This window comes from Lynx canadensis, chromosome C1, assembly GCF_007474595.2.
Source record: "Lynx canadensis isolate LIC74 chromosome C1, mLynCan4.pri.v2, whole genome shotgun sequence".
Lineage (NCBI taxonomy): Eukaryota > Metazoa > Chordata > Mammalia > Carnivora > Felidae > Lynx > Lynx canadensis.
The window spans coordinates 12,091,979-12,110,788 of NC_044310.1; the positions used below are offsets into that span (position 1 = coordinate 12,091,979).

At 55.5% G+C, this 18,810-nt stretch overlaps 2 protein-coding genes across 3 annotated transcripts in view; both read left to right on the forward strand.

The window, feature by feature from the left end:
• Window positions 1-2,253, forward strand: part of PADI1 (peptidyl arginine deiminase 1) — a 39,359-nt gene extending 37,106 nt beyond the window's left edge. Inside the window, exon 16 of the mRNA XM_030327184.2 lies at window positions 158-2,253. Coding sequence (XP_030183044.1) covers window positions 158-391 — 234 coding nt within the window. The 3' untranslated portion in view covers window positions 392-2,253. The remainder of the gene's footprint in view (window positions 1-157) is intronic.
• A 2,094-nt stretch (window positions 2,254-4,347) lies between these two features.
• PADI3 (peptidyl arginine deiminase 3) overlaps window positions 4,348-18,810 on the forward strand; it is a 31,554-nt gene continuing 17,091 nt past the window's right edge. The window contains exons 1-4 of one of the 2 annotated variants that reach the window (XM_030325594.2): window positions 4,348-4,481; window positions 11,967-12,147; window positions 14,690-14,762; window positions 18,428-18,489. In XM_030325594.2, coding sequence (XP_030181454.1) covers window positions 4,390-4,481; window positions 11,967-12,147; window positions 14,690-14,762; window positions 18,428-18,489 — 408 coding nt within the window. In that variant the 5' untranslated portion in view covers window positions 4,348-4,389. Of the gene's footprint in view, window positions 4,482-9,672; window positions 10,522-11,966; window positions 12,148-14,689; window positions 14,763-18,427; window positions 18,490-18,810 lie in introns of those variants that run through there. The other variant, XM_030325595.1, reaches the window with a different exon arrangement.

Sequence of the window (18,810 nt, forward strand, 5' to 3'; positions counted from 1 at the left end):
ATGAATCCTCTCTTCCAACCGTGAATCCATTTCTTCTCTACATGGACCCTAGTTTTGAGGCAGCGCCAGTCCTGGTGGCCCGGGCATGCTGGGGAGGGTGGGTCGGACCTGGGGATGGGTCCCCTCTTGTCTCCCTCTTGCCTTCTCTCGTCTACAGGTCAACATGGTGGTCTTAGGCAAGCACCTGGGCATCCCCAAGCCCTTCGGGCCCATCATCGACGGCCGCTGCTGCCTGGAGGAGAAGGTGCGGTCCCTGCTGGAGCCTCTGGGCCTTCGCTGCATCTTCATCGACGACTATTTGTCCTACCACGAGCTGCTGGGGGAGATCCACTGTGGCACCAACGTGCGCCGGCAGCCCTTCTCCTTCAAGTGGTGGCACATGGTGCCCTGAGCCCCCCCTCCACCCGCCGTCCTCTCTGCCCACCTGCCAGGGAGCCCCACCAGGGAAGGGGGCGAGGAACTTCCACCCGGCCCCCGTCCTCATGGGGGAGCCTCGGGCGCTTCTCCTCGAGTGCCTGCGAACGTGCTGGCCACCGCAGGCCCCGGGACGCAGCGACGGACGCCCACACCCTCACCTCTGGAGTGGCCTGCACAGCCCGAGAGGGACCGTCCTCATTCCTCCCTCCCTCTTCCCGATCCGCCACTCCCAGAGGTTCTGGAAAAGAGCAACGGCCTCAGCACGTTCAAGGGCAGCTGCGTGTGGCCGCGGCTGTGCCCGACTTTGAGTCGCTCTCCCTCTGTTCTCATATTCCGCTCGCGGGTCTGCACCGGAACGGCATCCATGGGGCCTGGGCTCAGAGGCAGGGGCCTGGGTCCAGGCCGTCTGTGGTTCTTGTAAGGGCAGGCGCAGGGAGGCAAGGCAGCCTCTTTTCCCGACCAGCTGTCCTCTCCTGCAGGGGACCCTCAAGATGTGACCTCCCAGCACCCCTCAGCCATATTTATAGAGGCAAATAAGGACGGGAAAACCTAGCATCTGGGGGCCTGCTTTAAAAAGAAAAGGCAACAAAAACCCTTTAATACCTGACTCCGTCCTCAGAAGGGTGCTTGTTACCTGTTGAGAAGGCCTTTAATTACGAGTGCTGGCTGCTTCCGCCCCGAAACGCTGAGAGGCCAGAGAGAGGCCTCAGGAGGGCACACGCGAGGAAGGCTGGCAGGCGGGAGGCCAGGATGGTAAAGGGGGCCGAGGCATGAGGACAAACGGCGGGGCCTGGCCTCTGTGTCTTAGGTCTCCCCGCTTCCGATTCTGGACTCTGGATGTGAAGGGGGCTGGCCGTTCCAGATGTCACAGGGGATAGGAGCCCCGATGTTAGAAGAGGGTGGGGGGGGGGGGAAGCCATTAGGTTATCTCGGAGGGTGGGGTTTAATTTTCTTTAATAGTCTTTAATTATTCCCCTTCGCCCTGCAGGCCGTGGGAGGGAAGGCTCGCCCAGTCGCTCTCAGCAACCCAGGGACCCTGCCCGTAGCCTGGGTTTCGCCTGTGAGGAAACCCCCACAGCAGGCCCGTCTCCCCTCCCATACAGGGCACAGAGCTGCCATGGGGGTGAGGGGACGTTAATAGCCTGGCCCCAGGTGGGGTCACGGGGACGTGCACGGGCTTGGCCAGTGCCGGGTGAGAGGTGACCCCTGTCCCAGGCACACAGGGGCGCGAGGTGGCCAGCCTGCCCTCTCCCCGCCATTGCCCCTGGGGCCATCGCGGTGGCTATCAGCCCTGGGCCTCCGCCTTCTAGATTTTCAGTGGCCCCTGGGAAGGCCGAGACTGAACCAGCCCGCCACGGTCAAACTCTGTTAGCCACGGAACACTTGGCATGGCTGCCGTGGACACCCGATGCGTGAGATGGATAAGACAGAGCTGCTCTGGTTTCAGGTGGCTGGCGGGGGGCGGGGGGTATACCCGGGTTCTTCCCCTTCCGGAAGACTCTGTGGGACCCCACGTGCCAACTCCTGGTCTAACCTTTGCACCTTCTGCTCGTAACCATGACCCACAGCCCAGCCCGAGCCAAGACGGCAAGGAGGCCCTTCGGGGCCCACGGGCGTGCGGCCAGGGTTGAGGTTCCCCAGGGAAAGGCTGTGGGTGGAGGGAGGTTGCAGAGAGATGGGGAGGGTGGGGAGCAAGCCTTCTGGACCTGCGCTGAGCGTGGGAAGCCCTGGAATTGCTTCTGGAGCTGTCGGAGAGCCCGATGTCCCCTCTGAGAATGTTCCGGGTGATGGATCGCCTCCTACCTGATTAATAAAAATGTCAACGTGCGTTTCTTCAAGTGGCTGAGCCCTATCCTAGTTCTACCCCCCCCCCCCAACCAACCCACCAGCTCCTTGGCTTAGCTTCTGCTGGCTCGGACAACCCCCGGGGCCAGTGCCGGCCAGGAGGGCTGATTCAGCAGGATGGCTGGCACAGGCCCGTGGCTCTGAGGCCAACTGCCCCGCTGAGATGGGCATCAGGCGAGGGGCGGGTCCTACCTCATCACCTCTTCTCCCTTCCTTGGGCTATCTCTTCCAGCCCTCAGAGGACAGGTGTGCTGGGCCCTACTGGCAGAGGTGGGAGATTCTCCAGCGGGACCTGTGTCCAGGGCCAAAGGCCACTATGATTGCCTTTCATTCCTGCCTCCAAAGTTACCAAGCTACCCGGCGGTCTGATCTCAGGGGCCTGAAAGTATTATCCCTCGCATCCTACATGCTGGCTCCTGCCTCGATTGCACCCTTTGCCAGTCGCTCACTCACTCACTCAGTCACTTTCTTTTACCTTTTGTTGTGGACTCAGGCAAAAAGATGCTGCCTATCAGCCACTGACACTTTAGTCTGAATGAATGCCAGATGTGTTTCTAAGCGCTGGTATTAACTGGGGGGAGGTGAAGGCACGGGTCTATTTCCAAAGGGAGAGACAGGGCCCCGAGCCAGAGGCTGGTCCGGCCCCCAGCACAGTGGTCCAGTGGCCAGGGGGAAGCCTCCACTTTCTGGATCTATTTCCCAACTAGGTTCATAAGCAGGTAGGAAGACTGGGGCTTCCTCCTGAGCCCTGACTCTTACCCAGAGGTGAGTTGGCCAGCAAGCCATTTTGTAGCCGAAAAAGTAAAGCGGTGACTGAAGCCAGCAGCCCAACAGCTTTCCTTGAGAACGTCCTTCCCAGACTCTTGGGTAAAAGAGTACCAGGCTTAGAGTCCCGCTGAGATCCATGAACTGCTAGGACTGCACCCACTGGGGACCCTGGGGAGCAGGTCCTGGTCCCCGCCCTGTCTCAGACTGGCAGCATGTCCAGAGAGAAGGGAGGAAGTTTCTATTCAGCACCTTTGGAGCCTGGCCGGGCAGGGTGTGTCCCCGCCATTATCTCTAGCAGGCTAGTGATCAGCCTCATTCTCTACAGATGAGGAAACCAAGGCTTAAGAGGGAACGTAACCCTCCCCCCACCCCCCAGGCCACAGAGCGGGTGCATGGCGGAGTCTGGATCCGAACCCAAGGCTCCTCTCCCCAGAGCCCTTGCTCCGGCTGTTTCAGGTGGCCGAATGCCCCCTTCTGGCCTCAGTTTCCCCACCTGACAAATGAGCCTTCCTACGCCCACATTCTAAGCTCTTCCTGGCCAGAGAGGGATTTAACCCTCACCACCCACCCCTTCCACAAGTGTTTGGCATGTGAAAATAATGACAACGCCGGTAATAGAATAACGCCAAGCTCCACTCTAGACCTCTACCCACGTCGTCCATTTAAGCCTCGCAGGAACCATTTTCAGAAGCAACAAGTGAGGCACAGAGCAATGAAGTGACTTGTCCGCAGCCACACTGCAAGGATGTGTGGTTGACGTAGGGCTGAAATCCAGTCCTGCTAATACACTCCGTGCTCGTAAGAAAAAAGCCGGTGTTTCTCAGTTTCTCAAAATGCTCTGGGGTGTTTATACAAAAAATCCAGTTGTCAGGCCGCACCCCTAACCTGCGGCGTCAGACCTGGAGGCGGGGCCTGGGAATCTGCGTTTGCACCAGCTCCTCCAGCAGGGTAGAGAAGCTCCCCTCTAAACCGTATCATCTCGGAAAAGGCAGGAAAGGGGGTGAGGAGGAAGAGCGTGGAAAGTCGAGAAAGAGGCCCAGGTCAATACTCCACCTCTCTGCCTTCCCCACCCCCCCAGTGCCACGGTGCCCCGGCCAGGTGCCTGTTGGGACAGGCTCCCTTAGAGAAACTAACTGCCTCCGTGCTGGGGGCGGAGCAACAGGTTCATATGCAAACGATGGCTTCCTCCTGGCCAATCCTGTGCTCCTAGCTCTGGGAAGGGGCTGGGCTTCCAGGACTGGAGCCAATGAGCTAGCACCCCGGGCTGGAGAGGCGGGGCCAAGGTCTTTTAAACCACACGCCAAGGGCTCTGGGAGGCAGTGTTGGCTTTGGTGGCTCAAGTGCAGGTCCAAGGCCAGCATGTCAATGAAGAGGATTGTGCGTGTGTCCCTGGAGCATCCCACCAGCGCCGTGTGTGTGGCTGGCGTGGAGACCCTCGTGGACATTTATGGGTAAGAGCCAGAGGCCTGGGGGTCTGCAGGCCCTTGGTGCTGAGCCCCTTGGGCTCGTCTGGTGCGCTGTGCAGGGTTTCCTCGGGGCTCAGGCCTGGCTCGGCTTCCCTCCCCCAAGCCAGGGGAGTTGAGTGTGGGAGACTGCATGGGGGACAGAGAGGTTTGCAGTGTTTGAGCTCTGGTCCAAGGGCCTTTGAGGGTGCTGGGCATGTTGGAGGACCCTGCAGGCTGGATACATACAAATAGGAAGAGGTGTGTTCCCCTTGTCCTGGTCCCCAGCCTAGGAGCTCTGCAAACAGCGAGTGTCATTTTTTAAGAAATCATTTATGCTTACGTAGCATTTCCTATGTGCCGAGCACTGTTTTAAGCTTGGCAATCTTCTCGAACTTTAACGCTCGAATCTAGCCTTCATGACACCCCATGAGCTACGTTTGTTACTAGCTTCTCATTTGACAGATGGGGAAACTATGACACAGGGAGGGCGAGCCATTTGCTCAAGTCAAACAGTTACTAAGCGTCAACGCCAGGATTTAACACCCCCTCCCCTCCCTCCTTCATGGTCAAGTGTCTTATGCTTTTAGCTGTCTGCCACTTGGAGAGGAAGGATCTGGTTTCCTCCAGCCATTCAGAGCCCACACGTTAGGCTCCTACTGTGTGCCATGGCCGTGTCCTTAGAGCCAGTGGCTGGAGGTGAGGCCCCACCTTCTCTCTCTCTCTCTCTCAGGCAGAAAAGGAGAGTTTGGGCAGGGTTTCAGGAGCTGGGTTCTGGGAACCCCCAGGGAGCTGGCTACTTAGCCTTTTGGGGAGTCTCCAGGGGTCCCAGCTCCAAGGCTGAGCTGGGGACACAGGTAGTCAGGGGGCTGGGAGGGGAGGAGGCAGAAGCGTGTCACTGTTCCCTTGTCTCAGGTCTCCCACCCTGCCCTGTGAGCCGTCGAGCCGAAGCACACCTTGACTTGCGATGGCCAAAAATGTCTCCAGGCGTTGCCAAACATGCCCGGTGTGTGTGTGTGTGTGTGGGGGAACCGATCCCAGTTGAGGACCAGTATCCCAGAACAAGACTGTATGAATTGGAGCGGACTTAGTTGAAAGCAGAGACGGGGGCGGTCCCAGGACATTAGATGTAAAGGGGTGAGGGGCTGATTAGGGGAGGGAACCAAGTCCGGAGCAGGCCCAGCACAGCTAGGTACCGGGAGCTGAAGCCTGGTTGAGTGTGGGTGGAGGGTGAGAATTAGGAAGGGGATTTGGAGGAGGGACAGCCACAGGGGCCGTGTCAGGAGTGACATGGGAGGATGGGCGTCCACGCTGCCTGGCGCCACCCCCTCCTCCAGCGCCGTGTGCCCATGGGGGTGACTCACCTGTGTTGGCAGCCTCATGCCCATCGGGCAGATGTGCCCCCGGTTTGACCTGCTCCGGGAAGGCCAGGGCTGGCTCCTCCCCTGCAGGGCCTCCTTCGAGGAGGGGGGACGAATCAGGGCCAGGAGGCAAAGGCAGCAGTGTCTTGGGGTTCTGTGAATGGACGGGCCGTGTTGGGGTTCGGAGAGGAGGCTGTGGGGGGGGGGATGGCCCCAGGGTGCGAGGCAGAGCCTCGGGCACCCTCAAAGGAAGGATTCTTGGGCCTCTATGCCTGGGCCACCTTGGGGGACAGGCGGAGAGCTGTCAGTTCACTCGCTCACACATTCATCGAGTACTCCTTTGGCGTCTGGTGTGGGCCGGGCACGGGGACACAATACTGAGCAAGGAGGCACGGTCCCCGCTGTCTGAGAATCTGTCCCTTCAGAGTTCTTGCAGAGGCTGGACTGCTCCCAGATGGATTGCTGTCTCGCAGGGGGAGCAGGACCAGCTTAGCTCTACGTCCCTTCCGGCTTGGAGATGTTGTGACTCAGCCCTCCTGGGTGCCCGCACTGTGGGCCAACCAGGGAAGGGGCGGTGGGTGTGCTGGCTCAGCCCTGGCTCTGGGACCTAGCAGCTGTCTGACTTGGGGAGCATCACTTAACCTCTCTGTATCCTCCTCCGGAGGACGGAGACAATGTTATCGGTGATGATCCTTACAAACTGTTCCATAGCAGCCACTGCCCCAAGTGCTTTATATATAGTAACATTCTCACGATTCTGCCAGGTGGATGCTCTATCATCATCCCCATTTCAGAGATGAGGAAACGGAGGCACAGAGAGGTCAAGTAACTTGCCCCGTGTCACACAGCCTGTGAGGAGCGGCCGAGCCAGGATGCAACCCAAACACTTAGGCTTTCACTTCAAGGGAGTGGGGAGATGGGATGAGATCGTGTGTGTAGAGCATGTTGGGGATGCCTGGCATGTGGGGGACCCTCATTCATGGTCACTGCCACCGCTATCACCATCATCATTTTGAGGCTCTGTCCTGGCCCTTTGGACCGCCTCAAGTGTCCCCAGACCTGCCATAGACAAGGGAGCCACCTCTGAACCAAACTGGGAGATGAGACAAGAGGAATGAACATAAACTGAGTGGTCAGGGCAGGCTTCCCGGAGGAAGGGTCCCAACCAGAGCCTTGAAGGATGAACACAGGCAAGACTCATTGGGGCACTCTGACAGACAAAACTCTGTCTTCTTGCCTTCCATTGAGTTGGAGGTGGCCCAGACTTGATAAAGGGGCTTTGCTTTCCCGAGCAGGGTTTCATGGCACAGGGGCGGGGGGAGGGCGGTGGGGAAAGGGAAGGAAGACTGACACATGGGTGTGGTGAGTCGTGCCCCAGGGATAAATGTGCAGCCAGGGTGGCAAACTGCTGCCCTGGTTGGACCAGCCAACAACTCGTGTCACCTCTGGCTCAGCAGAGGCAGTTCAATGGAGTGAAAAGGCAAAGGGCACCCGGGGGCCAGGTACCCCGAGTTTTCGTCCCAGCTCTGCCGCTCTTTGCAAAGTCACCTTGAGCAACTTTCTGCTCCTTCCTGGGCCTCAGTTTCCCCACATGTGCCCCGAAGAGACTGGCACAGATCAGTGGGTTTCGAGCTCTCCTCGTGGAGGCATCTGAGCGCCCCCCCCACCCTGGTTTGACAAAGCGGCTCTCCTCCTTCGACTGGCTCGTGTTAGGTGAGCGCGCCGACCTGCCCGGGGAAGAGCTGGGTCCCGGGAGGCTGGTGCATCATCGACTCTCTTAACCATCTGGGCTTCGGGAAGAGGGTTCATGTGGCCGCCATTCCCCAGGGGCGGCATGGACTTGGGATTAAGGAGGGGAGGTGGTCTTCTTGACCCTGGTGGTGGCGAGGCCGACGGAGGTGGGATCTGGAGACCCCGCTGAGCAGGGCGAGGCAGCTGGTGCCGCCACCAGAGTCTGAGCCGTCCGAGCCTTGGTCTCCTCTGCCCCCATGGGCCGTGTCGGTGGGGACCGTGGCGGTCATCTTGTCCACCTGTTTCCAGCCCCAAAGACCTCTCCCATCCGTTTCTCGGCTCTGCAATGTCTGGTTTTGTTTTTGCAGAGGCCAAGGCTCCTGGGCCCATGAAAGGAGAGGATGGGCTTGGGTTTGCAGGGGAGCGGTGGAGGGGGGGGGTGGCAGAGTCGGATGTGAGTCCTGGCTCTGTCACCTGCCAGCTGTGTGACGTTGGGCAGATCACCTGTCATCTCTGAGCCTGTTTCCTCATCTGTAAAGTGGGGATAATAGTACCGATGTTGTGTGCCTGTGGGGACTGCCTCTGTCACCATCCGTGTCCTCAGCATTGAAGGGGTGACACAGAGCCTCAAGGGAGACCTGACTTGACTTCCAGGAGGGGGTGGGCTCGCGCTGTGATTCCCACGACGCGTGGGGACACAGCCCACCCTTAGCCGTGGTTCTCAGACGTCACTGGGCATTGGCATGGCTTAAAGCTCAGGTTCCAGGGCTCTGCCTACAGCATATCTGGTTCTAGAATCTGCATTTCCAACGGGTGGGTCTGAGGTTGGCCACCGTGAGGCTGACCAACTGTCCCGGTTTGCCCCAAACCTTCTAGATTTTAGCACTGGAAGTCCCGCGCCCCAGGAAGCACCCCGGTCCCGGGTCACCCTACAACGTTTTACCCACCATTCGCCACCTCCCAGGCTGGCAGTGCGGGCACAGTCGTTGGGCCCTCGGGCTGGCCGGGACCGCCGTGTGCGAGGAAAGGCCTTGGAATGTTCTGGGCATGGACGGCCTCGGCGGGGGGAGCCCGAAGCCCCCAGGGCTGGGCTGGGGCACTGTCTAGAGCAGCGTGCTGGCAGCGCAGGGGGCCCGACCGGAGGAAGAACTCCGTCCGGGTGAGCCTCTGGCTTCCCTCCCATGTCTGATGCAGGCTCTTCTCCCAGCAGCCACCCCTTGATCGTCCTAACAGCTTCCCTGATGGGGCCTGAGCACTGGACCGGGAGTCTGGAGCCCTACCTTCTAGTCCCTTCTCTCTTGGGCCTCAGTTTCTCTGGAGTGAAGTGAGGCATTGGTCAGGCGCCCCCAACTTTCGCTGATCTTGGATGCACACTGACTCCTTTCATCTTCTCCGCTTTATAGATGGAGACGCTGAGGCAGGGGGAGGCCGAGCCTCTCCCTCGTGGTCACACACCTGGCGAGTAGTGGGGCTGGGATTTGAACGTTCAGCAACTGCAGGCTTAGTCTCTCCTGACCAAGAACCTTCGCTGGATCCTCGTTACAAAGGAATGAAATGAAAGGAGCTCTTCACAGCCCGCACTTACCCTTGACCTCCTAAGTCTCCACTGGGAACATGCCTTCCCCTCAGACACGTCTCCTCCTTGTCTTTGGTTCCCCTGCCTCCCTCTAGGAAGCTGTCCCCAGAACCACCCCCCACCCCCAGCCCACCCTCTCAAACTGCCTCCATTTGCCCATTTCCTGCTTCCTAATTTACTTTAAGAACCCCTTCCCCCATCCTGGGTGGGCGGTTTTCCAAGCCCTTCCCATTATCGTGTCTGAGCTTTGCAATTGCCCATAAGGTCAACCAAGTCGGTGTCATTATCCCACTTTATAGGGAGGCGAGGTGATTTGTTCAGAGTCATTAGGCTTACACGCGACCCAGCCCGGTCTAGGACCTGACTCTTGACTCTGGTCCTGGCACCGCTGAGCTCCCAGCTTCTTCCCCCTGGGCCAGAAGGGATCTTCATCAGGGATCCCCTGGTGCCCCACCCAGGGAGGTGCAAGGGGGCTGGGCTGAGACACCCCAAGCCCAGGGCCTGGGGCCGGGGAGCTGGGTGGGGTTCCACACCAGAAGGACCATCAAAGGTGCTCAGCTCCAGCTCGTGGGCCCCTGGGGTCCAAACAGCAGCTGACGGGTAGGAGAATTTCCATAAAGAGTTTACGGGCCTCCCGGGGAGCTGGAGGCGAGGTGCCGCGAGCTGTGGGGCTCAGGGTACATCCTGGGGTGGCCGAGTCCCTTCACACCCGGTCTGTCTCCATGTGTCTCCTGGTGGCTCTCCGTTTTTCTGGGTTTTTCCATATCTCTTTGTCTCTCTCTGTCTCTGTGTCCCTGTGCCTCTCTGTCCAGCTTCTCTATGTCCCATGATGGGCTGGCCCACACACCCGGGGGCATCACAGGGCAGAGGGCACCACCAGCCCCAGAAATTACAGGCTTTGGAACTATGGTTGTCAGATAAAACCCAGGATGCCTAGTTAAGTTTGAAACCCAGATAAGCAGTTAATATATTTTTTTTAGCATGTCCCAAATATCGCACGGGCCATCCTCATACTAAAACAATTATTTGTTGCTCATCTGAAATTCCAGTCCACCTGGGTGTTCTCTATTTTTATTTGCTCAACGTAGCTGCCCTGCCTGGGAGGAGAAGCGGGTGTGTCGGCTGGTGAGGACGCCTGGCAGGGTCATGCACTGGACCCGCCTGATGAAGAAGAGCTTGGGCTCGCCTTGTTTCTCTTTTTCTCAAAAAGCCACCTTGGGAAGTAGCCGGCTCCTGCCGGTAGAGGAGCAAAGAGGGCGCCTTGAGGCAGGTCTGCTCTCCTCCAAGCGGAGTAGGGCAAGGAAAGGGCCTGGAGTTGAACGGCCAGCTGTGCAACCTTGGGGAAGTCTCTTGCCCATCCTGAGCCTCCGTTCCCTCACATGTACGTGAGAGTAATCATCCCCTCCTCCCAGGGCCACGGTGGCGATTCAAATCCTGTTTGGAAAAGCCTAGCCCAGACCTGCCTTGGCAACCGTGCAGCCTCTGGGGCTACGATTATTGACGTTACTCCTGGGGAGGTGGTAGGTGAGGATATGTGCTCAGGAGCCGGAAGGCCTGGGCTGGGACCCCAGTCCGGCCATTTACTAGCTCCATGACCTGGGACAGGTTACTTAGCCTCAGTTTCCCCATCTGTCAAATGGGAGACAGTGATAGTACTCAGTCTCCTGGGTTTATTGAGAGGATTGCGTGATGTCATGCACGTAAGAACCTTCCGCAGGGCCGGCTGTATAGCAAGAGCTCAACAAGGGTCAGCTACTGCTATCCCCCAGTGCCCCCATGTGCTGCTTCCTCCAGGAAGCACTCTGTTCCCTCTGGCTCACAGTGGCCTCTCCCTACCTGGGATCCTACTGACCAATGACTTCATGAGCCTGAGCCCCCTCTGGCTGCCCTGGGCAGTGCTGTCCTTAACTCCTTGGCGGGATCGAAGGTTCCGGGACGGTGGGGAGGGTAGTGAATGTACCCGCCACAGACTGGCAATGCTTCGGAGCACAGTGGGCGCCCCCAGACCCCCCCATAGACAGTAAGAAGGTGAACGGATGATTTCGAACAGGACCGCCAGACTAGCTGGAGTGGGGGAAACACGTCCCAGGGCCGGACGACATAGGCTTTTTGACCCTCCTGCTTGACCGGATCTGGCCAAGTTTTCCCGGTGACCCTGCCGAGCCGTGGAAGAACTCGGGCTCTGTGTCGGAGCCCTGAGTGCAAAGCTGCCCGTGCCGTTTGCTGCTGTGCGACCTTGGGCTTGATCTCTCTGAGCCTCGCTTTCTCACCTTTCCAGTAGAGATGATACCACCCGCTCACTTGGCGGACTTGTAAGAATACAAGGAGCTAGGAAACAAGGTTCTGCACGCAGCGGGCACTGCACAAAATTGGATGCCCTTCCCTGGAGAAGAGCCCAGGGGCATCTTCCCGCCTGCTAAAGAGGGCTGCAATGGGACTGAGGGGAGGGAGGCTAATCTTCTTAAAAGCCACGGTCTCAGAATTGCAGGGGGTCCGTTTGCAGGCTGGTGTCCGCTGAGCTCCCTGTGCCCAGCTCCACACCGGGGAATTATAGAGCATTCAACTGGTCCTAACTTGCAAAGAGCTTGCAGTTTTGTTGGGAGGCAAAGAAGCTCCCGAGAGAAGTGTTCATAAACACAGAATGTGGGAATGTGTATGCACTTGTGTGGGGTCCAGGCTTCACTCCCAGGAACTTGCTATGGGGATGTGAGGCCTGGGGTGGTCAGGGAAGGCTTCCCGGAGGAAGCAAGAGTTTGCTCCAAAGCTCAAGCATCTGAGCGAGTATTGCCTCCTCTGGCCTTTCCCATGGCTTCTTGTCTTTCCCAGGTCGGTACCTGAGGGCACAGAGATGTTCGAGGTCTACGGGACCCCCGGTGTGGACGTCTACATCTCTCCTAGTGTGGAGAGGGGCCGGGAGCGTGCAGACGCCAGACGGTGGCACTTTGATACGGGGTTGGAGATCATCGTGGTCATGAACTCGCCCAGCAATGACCTCAATGACAGTCATGTGAGCAGGTCCCCTGGTCTGGGATGGGGGTGGGGCGCTGAGCTAGCTCCACAAGGGCCAGCACCTTCTGCTTACCCAGATGCCGGGGTAGCACGATGGGTAAGCACCCGGCCCTGGAACCAGGCAGCTCTGCGACTTACAGACATAAGCTATGTGTCTCCTGGCAAGTCACATCAGCCCTCTGGGCCTCGGTTTCCCCATCTGTAAAATGGGAATGATCACTGCACCTTCCTCCTGGTGTTGGTCTGGGGCAGAACACGAGCCAACGTTGGTTTCCTTTCTTGTTTCCCGAGACCCCTGTGAAGGTAGATGTCCCAGCTTTTCTGGGTCAGGCCTCAGTTTCCCTACCTGCAGGCTGAGGGCTGAGTAGGTGATCTCTGTCACTCTGGATGAAGGAGAGAGAGCAGAGATGGGAGGAGGATGCTGGCACCTGGGGAGACCCCCTTCTCCAGGGTGCCTCATCTTTCCTAATCCATTCTTTTCCTGACTCTGTTCCCTTTCTCAGAGACACGTAACCTCCCTTCGACTCCTCTCGGCTCTTAGCCACCAACGGCGAGTTCAACAAGCCCTGACTGTAGGCAGTGCTATGGCTGGGGCAGGGGGCATTTACAAAATGGGAGAGGAACGCCTGGGAGGCTCAGTTGGTTAAGCGTCTGACTCTTGATTTCGGCTCAGGTCACGATCTCCCGATTTGTGAGTCCGAGCCCTACTTCGGGCTCCCGACTAGCAGTGGGGAGCCTGCTTAGGATTCTCTCTCTCTGTGTCCCTCCTCCCCTCGCTCTCACTCTCTCTCTAAAATAAATAAACTTAAAAAAAATGAATAAGAGATGGGAGAAATGGGGTGGCCCTTGAGCTTGGCACAGCTGATGCCCCCATAAAGGGGTGACGAGAGACAGGTCTTGTGGCGTGGGAGTGGCAGGTTCCCACCCCACGTCAGGAGCAGTGTTTCAGGAAAGGATCCTTTTAAGACCATTGACCATACGCCACATACTGGGCACCATGACCTCATCCAGCCCTCACGACAGCTCGGAGAGGCGGGGTCTGATCCCCGTTTCACAGGTGGGGCCTCCAAGGTTCAGAGTACCTCTGTCCGGGCCACATAGCCCATCAGTGAGAGAGCGAGTATTCGACACAGACCTGCCAGAAATTTCCCTTCATCACCCCCACGTCTTTTCCCATTTGTGTATCGGAGACAAGCCTCTCCGCTGAGCACTGTGACGCAGGTGGGCAAGACTCAAGGAACTCATTTTGCAGACGAGGAAACTGAGAACGAGGCGCGGCTTACCTGAAGGCGCCTGATCTAGTGAGGAGCAGAGTTGGTGAGGGTCAGGACAGAGGCCCTGGGGCAGGGCCAGAGGACCAGCCAGCCTGAGAGGGCACCTAAGAGGGGCTGAGCTGGGGGGCTGTGTAGATGCAAAGGACAAGAGGGATCGAGGAGGGTCGGAGCGTCCTGTCCTTCCCCTTCTCTCACCTTTGGCCTGGAGCCGGGTAATTGTATGGCTGAGGCCAGCATCGTTGCTCTGGCTTGACACATGGGGTCAGCAATTGCAGGATTTAGGGGCTCCCAGCACTGAGGAGTGAATGGCTTCTATAAGATGCTGAGCCTTCTGGCTGAGCTGAGGGACCCACATCAGGAGGGAACGTGCAAGTGGAGGGCTGTGGGTGGAAGGGGCTTTGATCCATGGGCCTTGAATTGTGTTATCGTCAGCCATTGTCAGCCTGGCCTTTTAGCTACTGGGCCCTTGCTGCAGGCAAGGCTGCTGCTGAGCACATCACACGCCTTCCTTCCTTGATGGTCACACCCTGCAATCAACCCTCTGGGGTGGGAACTATCATTATCCCCACTTGACAGCAGGGGACATTGAGGCCCGAGGACAAGTGACTCTTCCAGGGATACTCACAAGTGGTGCTTCAGAATCTGAGCCCAGAGCCCCGCACCATCTCACACAATGCCGCCTGCCCGCTATTAACAATAGCTGGCATTTCTTGGGCACTACCTACGGGGCGAGTCTTGTACGTGTATTGTTTCTAAGCGGCACTACGATCATCTGTGGTAGGGACCCGTATGGCCGCTGTTCTGCAGATGAAGAAACGAGACAGCTCAGGAAGGTGAAAGGCCTTGGCCAAGGTCACAGAACCCAGAGGGGCTGGGCTCAAGTCCAAGGCTGTCTGAATCCCACAGATAAGAGAGGATCCATAAACCCTGCCCAGTCAGACCTCCTCATTTTGCACATGGCAGGACATAGATCCAAAGGGGAGGAGGGGCCTGCCGAAAATCACACGGTAGTCATTGGTAGCACCGGGACCCAGGTCTCCAGGGACTCCCTCACAGATGGTTCCCATTTTACAGATGGGCCAACCAAGGCATGGAAGAATAAATGGCACAGAGAAGGCTAAAGGAAGAGCTGGGTTGGTGAACGCAACTTCAGGGCACAGAGGTTCCTGAGACTCCCTCTCTTCTTTGCTAGGTTCCCCAAGACCTGTCCTTTGGGGTGGGGCTGTTGGCTTCAGCTGGCTTGACTCCAGGCCCATTTCTCTACAGGTTCAGATTTCCTACCACTCCAGCCACGAACCCCTTCCCCTGGCCTATGCGGTGCTCTACCTCACCTGTGTTGGTAAGTTGGGGGCCATGCTGGGGCCTCGGCCAAGAGTGAGAATGGTTGGGAATGACATTGAGCGAGAGTCTTTTTATAAAAATGAACTCATTTTCTTTTAAAAATTAAGGGGCGCCTGGGTGGCTCAGTCGGTTGAGCGGCCGACTTCAGCTCAGGTCATGATCTCGCGGTCCGTGAGTTCGAGCCCCGCGTCGGGCTCTGTGTTGACGGCTCAGCGCCTGGAGGCTGTTTCAGATTCTATGTCTCCCTCTCTCTGACCCTTCCCCGTTCATGCTCTGTCTCTCTCTGTCTCAAAAAATAAATAAAAACGTTAAAAAAATAAATAAAAATTAAAATACGACAGTTACATTTAGAAAACTCAAATGGTACAAAAGAGTATATATTGAAAAGTAAACCTCCTTCCCTCCAACCTAAGGCTTCTAATTCCCAAGCCTAGCATCCTTCCAGAGATCTGCTGTGCTCATACAAGTGGACGCACACATATTTGTATATTCCCCCTTTTGTAAGCAAAGGGAGGCGTACTGTGGATATGGAACTGGACTTTGCTTTTTCCACCTTAAATTTTTTTGTGCTGATTATCCACAGATTGATATATATAAATTCCATACAAGAGAACTCATTTTGATGAATGCATTAAAGGCTCTAGAGGCAAAGATGAGTAACACGAATGAATAGATGGGGAATTTCAACAGAGAGAGAAAAACTATAAAAAGGAGTCAAATGGAAATGCTAGAACTAAAAATCATGGTAACAGAGATTAAAAAATTGTTTTTGGTGAGTTCGTTGGTAGACCTGACACAGCTGAAGAGAGAATCAGTGAACTTGAAGATAGGGCGACAAAAATTACTTAAACTGAAACAAAAAGAGAGGGGAAAGAAGAGTGTAACAAACAAAACATTAGAACAGATGTAAGAGCTCTGGAACAGTATCAAACAATCTAAACTCAATTAGGTGCCCATTAAAATTCCAACATGACTTTTTTTTTAATGTTTATTTCTGAGAGAGAGAGAGAGAGAGAGAGAGAGAGAATGAGCAGGGAAAGGGCAGAGAGAGGGGGAGACACAGAATCGGAAGCAGGCTCCAGGCTCTGAGCTGTCAGCACAGAGCCCGACGTGGGGCTCAAACCCACGAACCCTGAGATCATGACCTGAGCCAAAGTTGGACGCTTAACCAACTGAGCCAACCAGGTGGCCCCAAATTCCAACATGACTTTTTTATAGATCTTCATAGAGCTGATCCTAAAAGGCATAGGAACGAGCAAAGGGCAAGAGTGGCCAAGACGTTTTTGAGAAAGAACAAGGTGGAGGTATTCATGGTACCAGATATCAGGACTTTGTTCAAGCCATAGTACTTGAGGCGGTATGAAATTGATGCGGGGTTAAATGGAAACCAGTGGGACAGAGGAGCACTTGGACACAGAGCCGTGTTCAGATGGTGATCACATGTGAATAAAATGGACATGAAGCCCTACTTCACACCATACTCAAAAATAAATTTCAGATGGAATGAAAATCCTAAAATGAAAATCAAAATTGTAAAGCTTTTAGAAGAGAGTATCTTGGGGCGCCTGGGTGGCGCAGTCGGTTAAGCGTCCGACTTCAGCCAGGCCACGATCTCGCGGTCCGTGGGTTCGAGCCCCGCGTCGGGCTCTGGGCTGATGGCTCAGAGCCTGGAGCCTGTTTCCGATTCTGTGTCTCCCTCTCTCTCTGCCCCTCCCCCGTTCATGCTCTGTCTCTCTCTGTCCCAAAAATAAATAAAAACGTTGAAAAAAAATTAAAAAAAAAAAAAAGAAGAGAGTATCTTTCCAACCTCAGGGTAGGCAAGGTGTTTTTTTAGCAAGACAAAACAAAGGCACAGACCATAAGGGAAAAGACTGATACATTAGACTCTATTAAAATCGAAAACTTGTATATAACAGAGGACAAGTAAAAAGTCAAACTATGGTGGCGCCTGGCTGGCTCAGTCCGTAGAGAATGAGACTCTTGATCTTGGGGTCATGAGTTCAAGCCCCACATTGGGCTTAAACTTACTTAAAAAAAAAAAAGAAAAAAAGAAAAAGAAATCAAACTCTGGACCAAGAGAAGAAATTTGCAAAGCATATGGCTGATTCAGTGCATATAGATTACGGAGAACTCCAATCCCTAAGAAAAAGAAAGACAACCTAATGGAAACAGGCAAAAAAAATATGAACAAGCAATTCGCAGAAGAGAAAGCCTCAGTGACCAGAACCCAGATGGAAAGATGCTTAACTCAGTGTTGCCAAGGATATGGAACCAGGGAGCTCCTTGACGGTGGGTGGGAGTTGGCGTGGGTCCAAGTCCCTGCAGAGCACTTTGCAGGAAAGTTGAAAATGCTCTGTCTGCAGGAGGTGCTGTTAGAAGCAGAATGTGCCTTGTAAATTTGGGGGGTTTACGCTGGGACTAGGGCTTGTCAATTTTGGTAGAGGCTGCCAAGCTGCTCTCCAAACAGACCATCTCACCTCACACAGCTGCCAACAGCATGTGAGATTGCCTTCGCCAACACTGCATTGTCAGCCTTTTCCATTTTGCCCGGGCTGAGAAGTTAGTTACCCTGTTTGGCTTTAGTTTGCCTTCCTTTAGTTAGGACTGAGGTTGGGTATCTCCCTGCCTCTCCCTCCCCAAACCCACACCCTTATCCCCTGGAAAATATACACACACAAAAGTGCATAAAGCTCTGTGTGTGTGTGGGTGGGGGGGTGGATGCATGTGCACGCGTGTAGCTGGCGAATAATTACAGAGCAAACACTTGAACAACCATCACCCTGGTCAAGAACTAGAACATGACCGGCACCCCAAAGTCCCCAAATCTGATTATAACTCCCTCCTTCCCCTGGAGCTAACCACTATCTTGTGATAAGTATTTCCATGTTTTTCTTTATGGTTTTCTCACTTGGATATGCATATATAAGGAATATAGTCTATTTTTGCGTCTTTGAGTTTTCCGTGGATGGAACCATATTGAACATATTCTTTGGGGTTGGGCTTCTTTCGCCTCCACTATGTTTATGAGATTCACCCACCTGTTGCATGGTGAGTGGGTATCTTTTTGCATATTTAAAAATCGTTTCGAGTTTTCCTTCTCTCTCTTTCTCTCCTTCGAATGCTCCATTTGTGCTGTAAGATCTCCCTGCTTTCTAGGGAGAAACATTGAGAATGTGGGATGGGGGCTGGGACTGGGGAGTATAGGATAAAGCTGAGGTTCAGAGAGGCCACAGAGCCAGTAGGTGCCAGAGCCCGGATTCACATCTTCATCGTCTAACACCAACGACCAGGCTCACTGCCCCATCCCCAGCTTCACAGAGACCAAGAATGTCCAGGAGAACCTGGGCTCAGTATAGGGTGGGCCCCAGACCGTGAGGGCTGTATGGATGCAGAAGAGGGAGGAGTTGGGGAAGGCTTCCTGGAGGGGGGCAGCCTTTGACCTGGCCCTTTCCTCTTACCCTCCTTCTTTCCCAAGGCCTCATTCCCCAGCTCAAGGAAAGGGGCTTCAGATGCTTCTACCTCTGGACACTGTCTTCTTAGAAATGACTTTCTTTGCCCAGTTCCAGATGGGTCCTGAGATTGAAGCTGAGAAACAGAGGCCACAGACCTGTGCTGGACTCCTGGGCACCCCTTAGTAACTTAATCTCCGCCCTCCCCTTGCAGACATCGCTCTGGATTGTGACCTGAACTGCGAGGGCAGACAGAACAGGAGCTTCGTGGACAAGGTAGGGCATCTCGATCTGGGCCCAGAAAGGGGCCTGGAGTTTGGAGTTGACCTAGGTTGGGTTAAGAGGGGCGAGGTCATGATAAGTATCCCCCTTGCCTCCCTGCTGCTGCTGAGGTCACGGGAACCAAATGGGAGCCAGGCATGACTGGGGATTTTCTTTTACCAGGAGAACAAAAACGTTACCGAGAATTATCAAGTTATACAGATGCCCAGGCCTGGGCTGGGCCTCGCTTTGTGGCAAAAAGTCCTTTGGGAATTTCAATCCAGGTCAGGGGTCAGCAAACTTTTTCTGCAACATGAGATACTAACTATTTTAGGC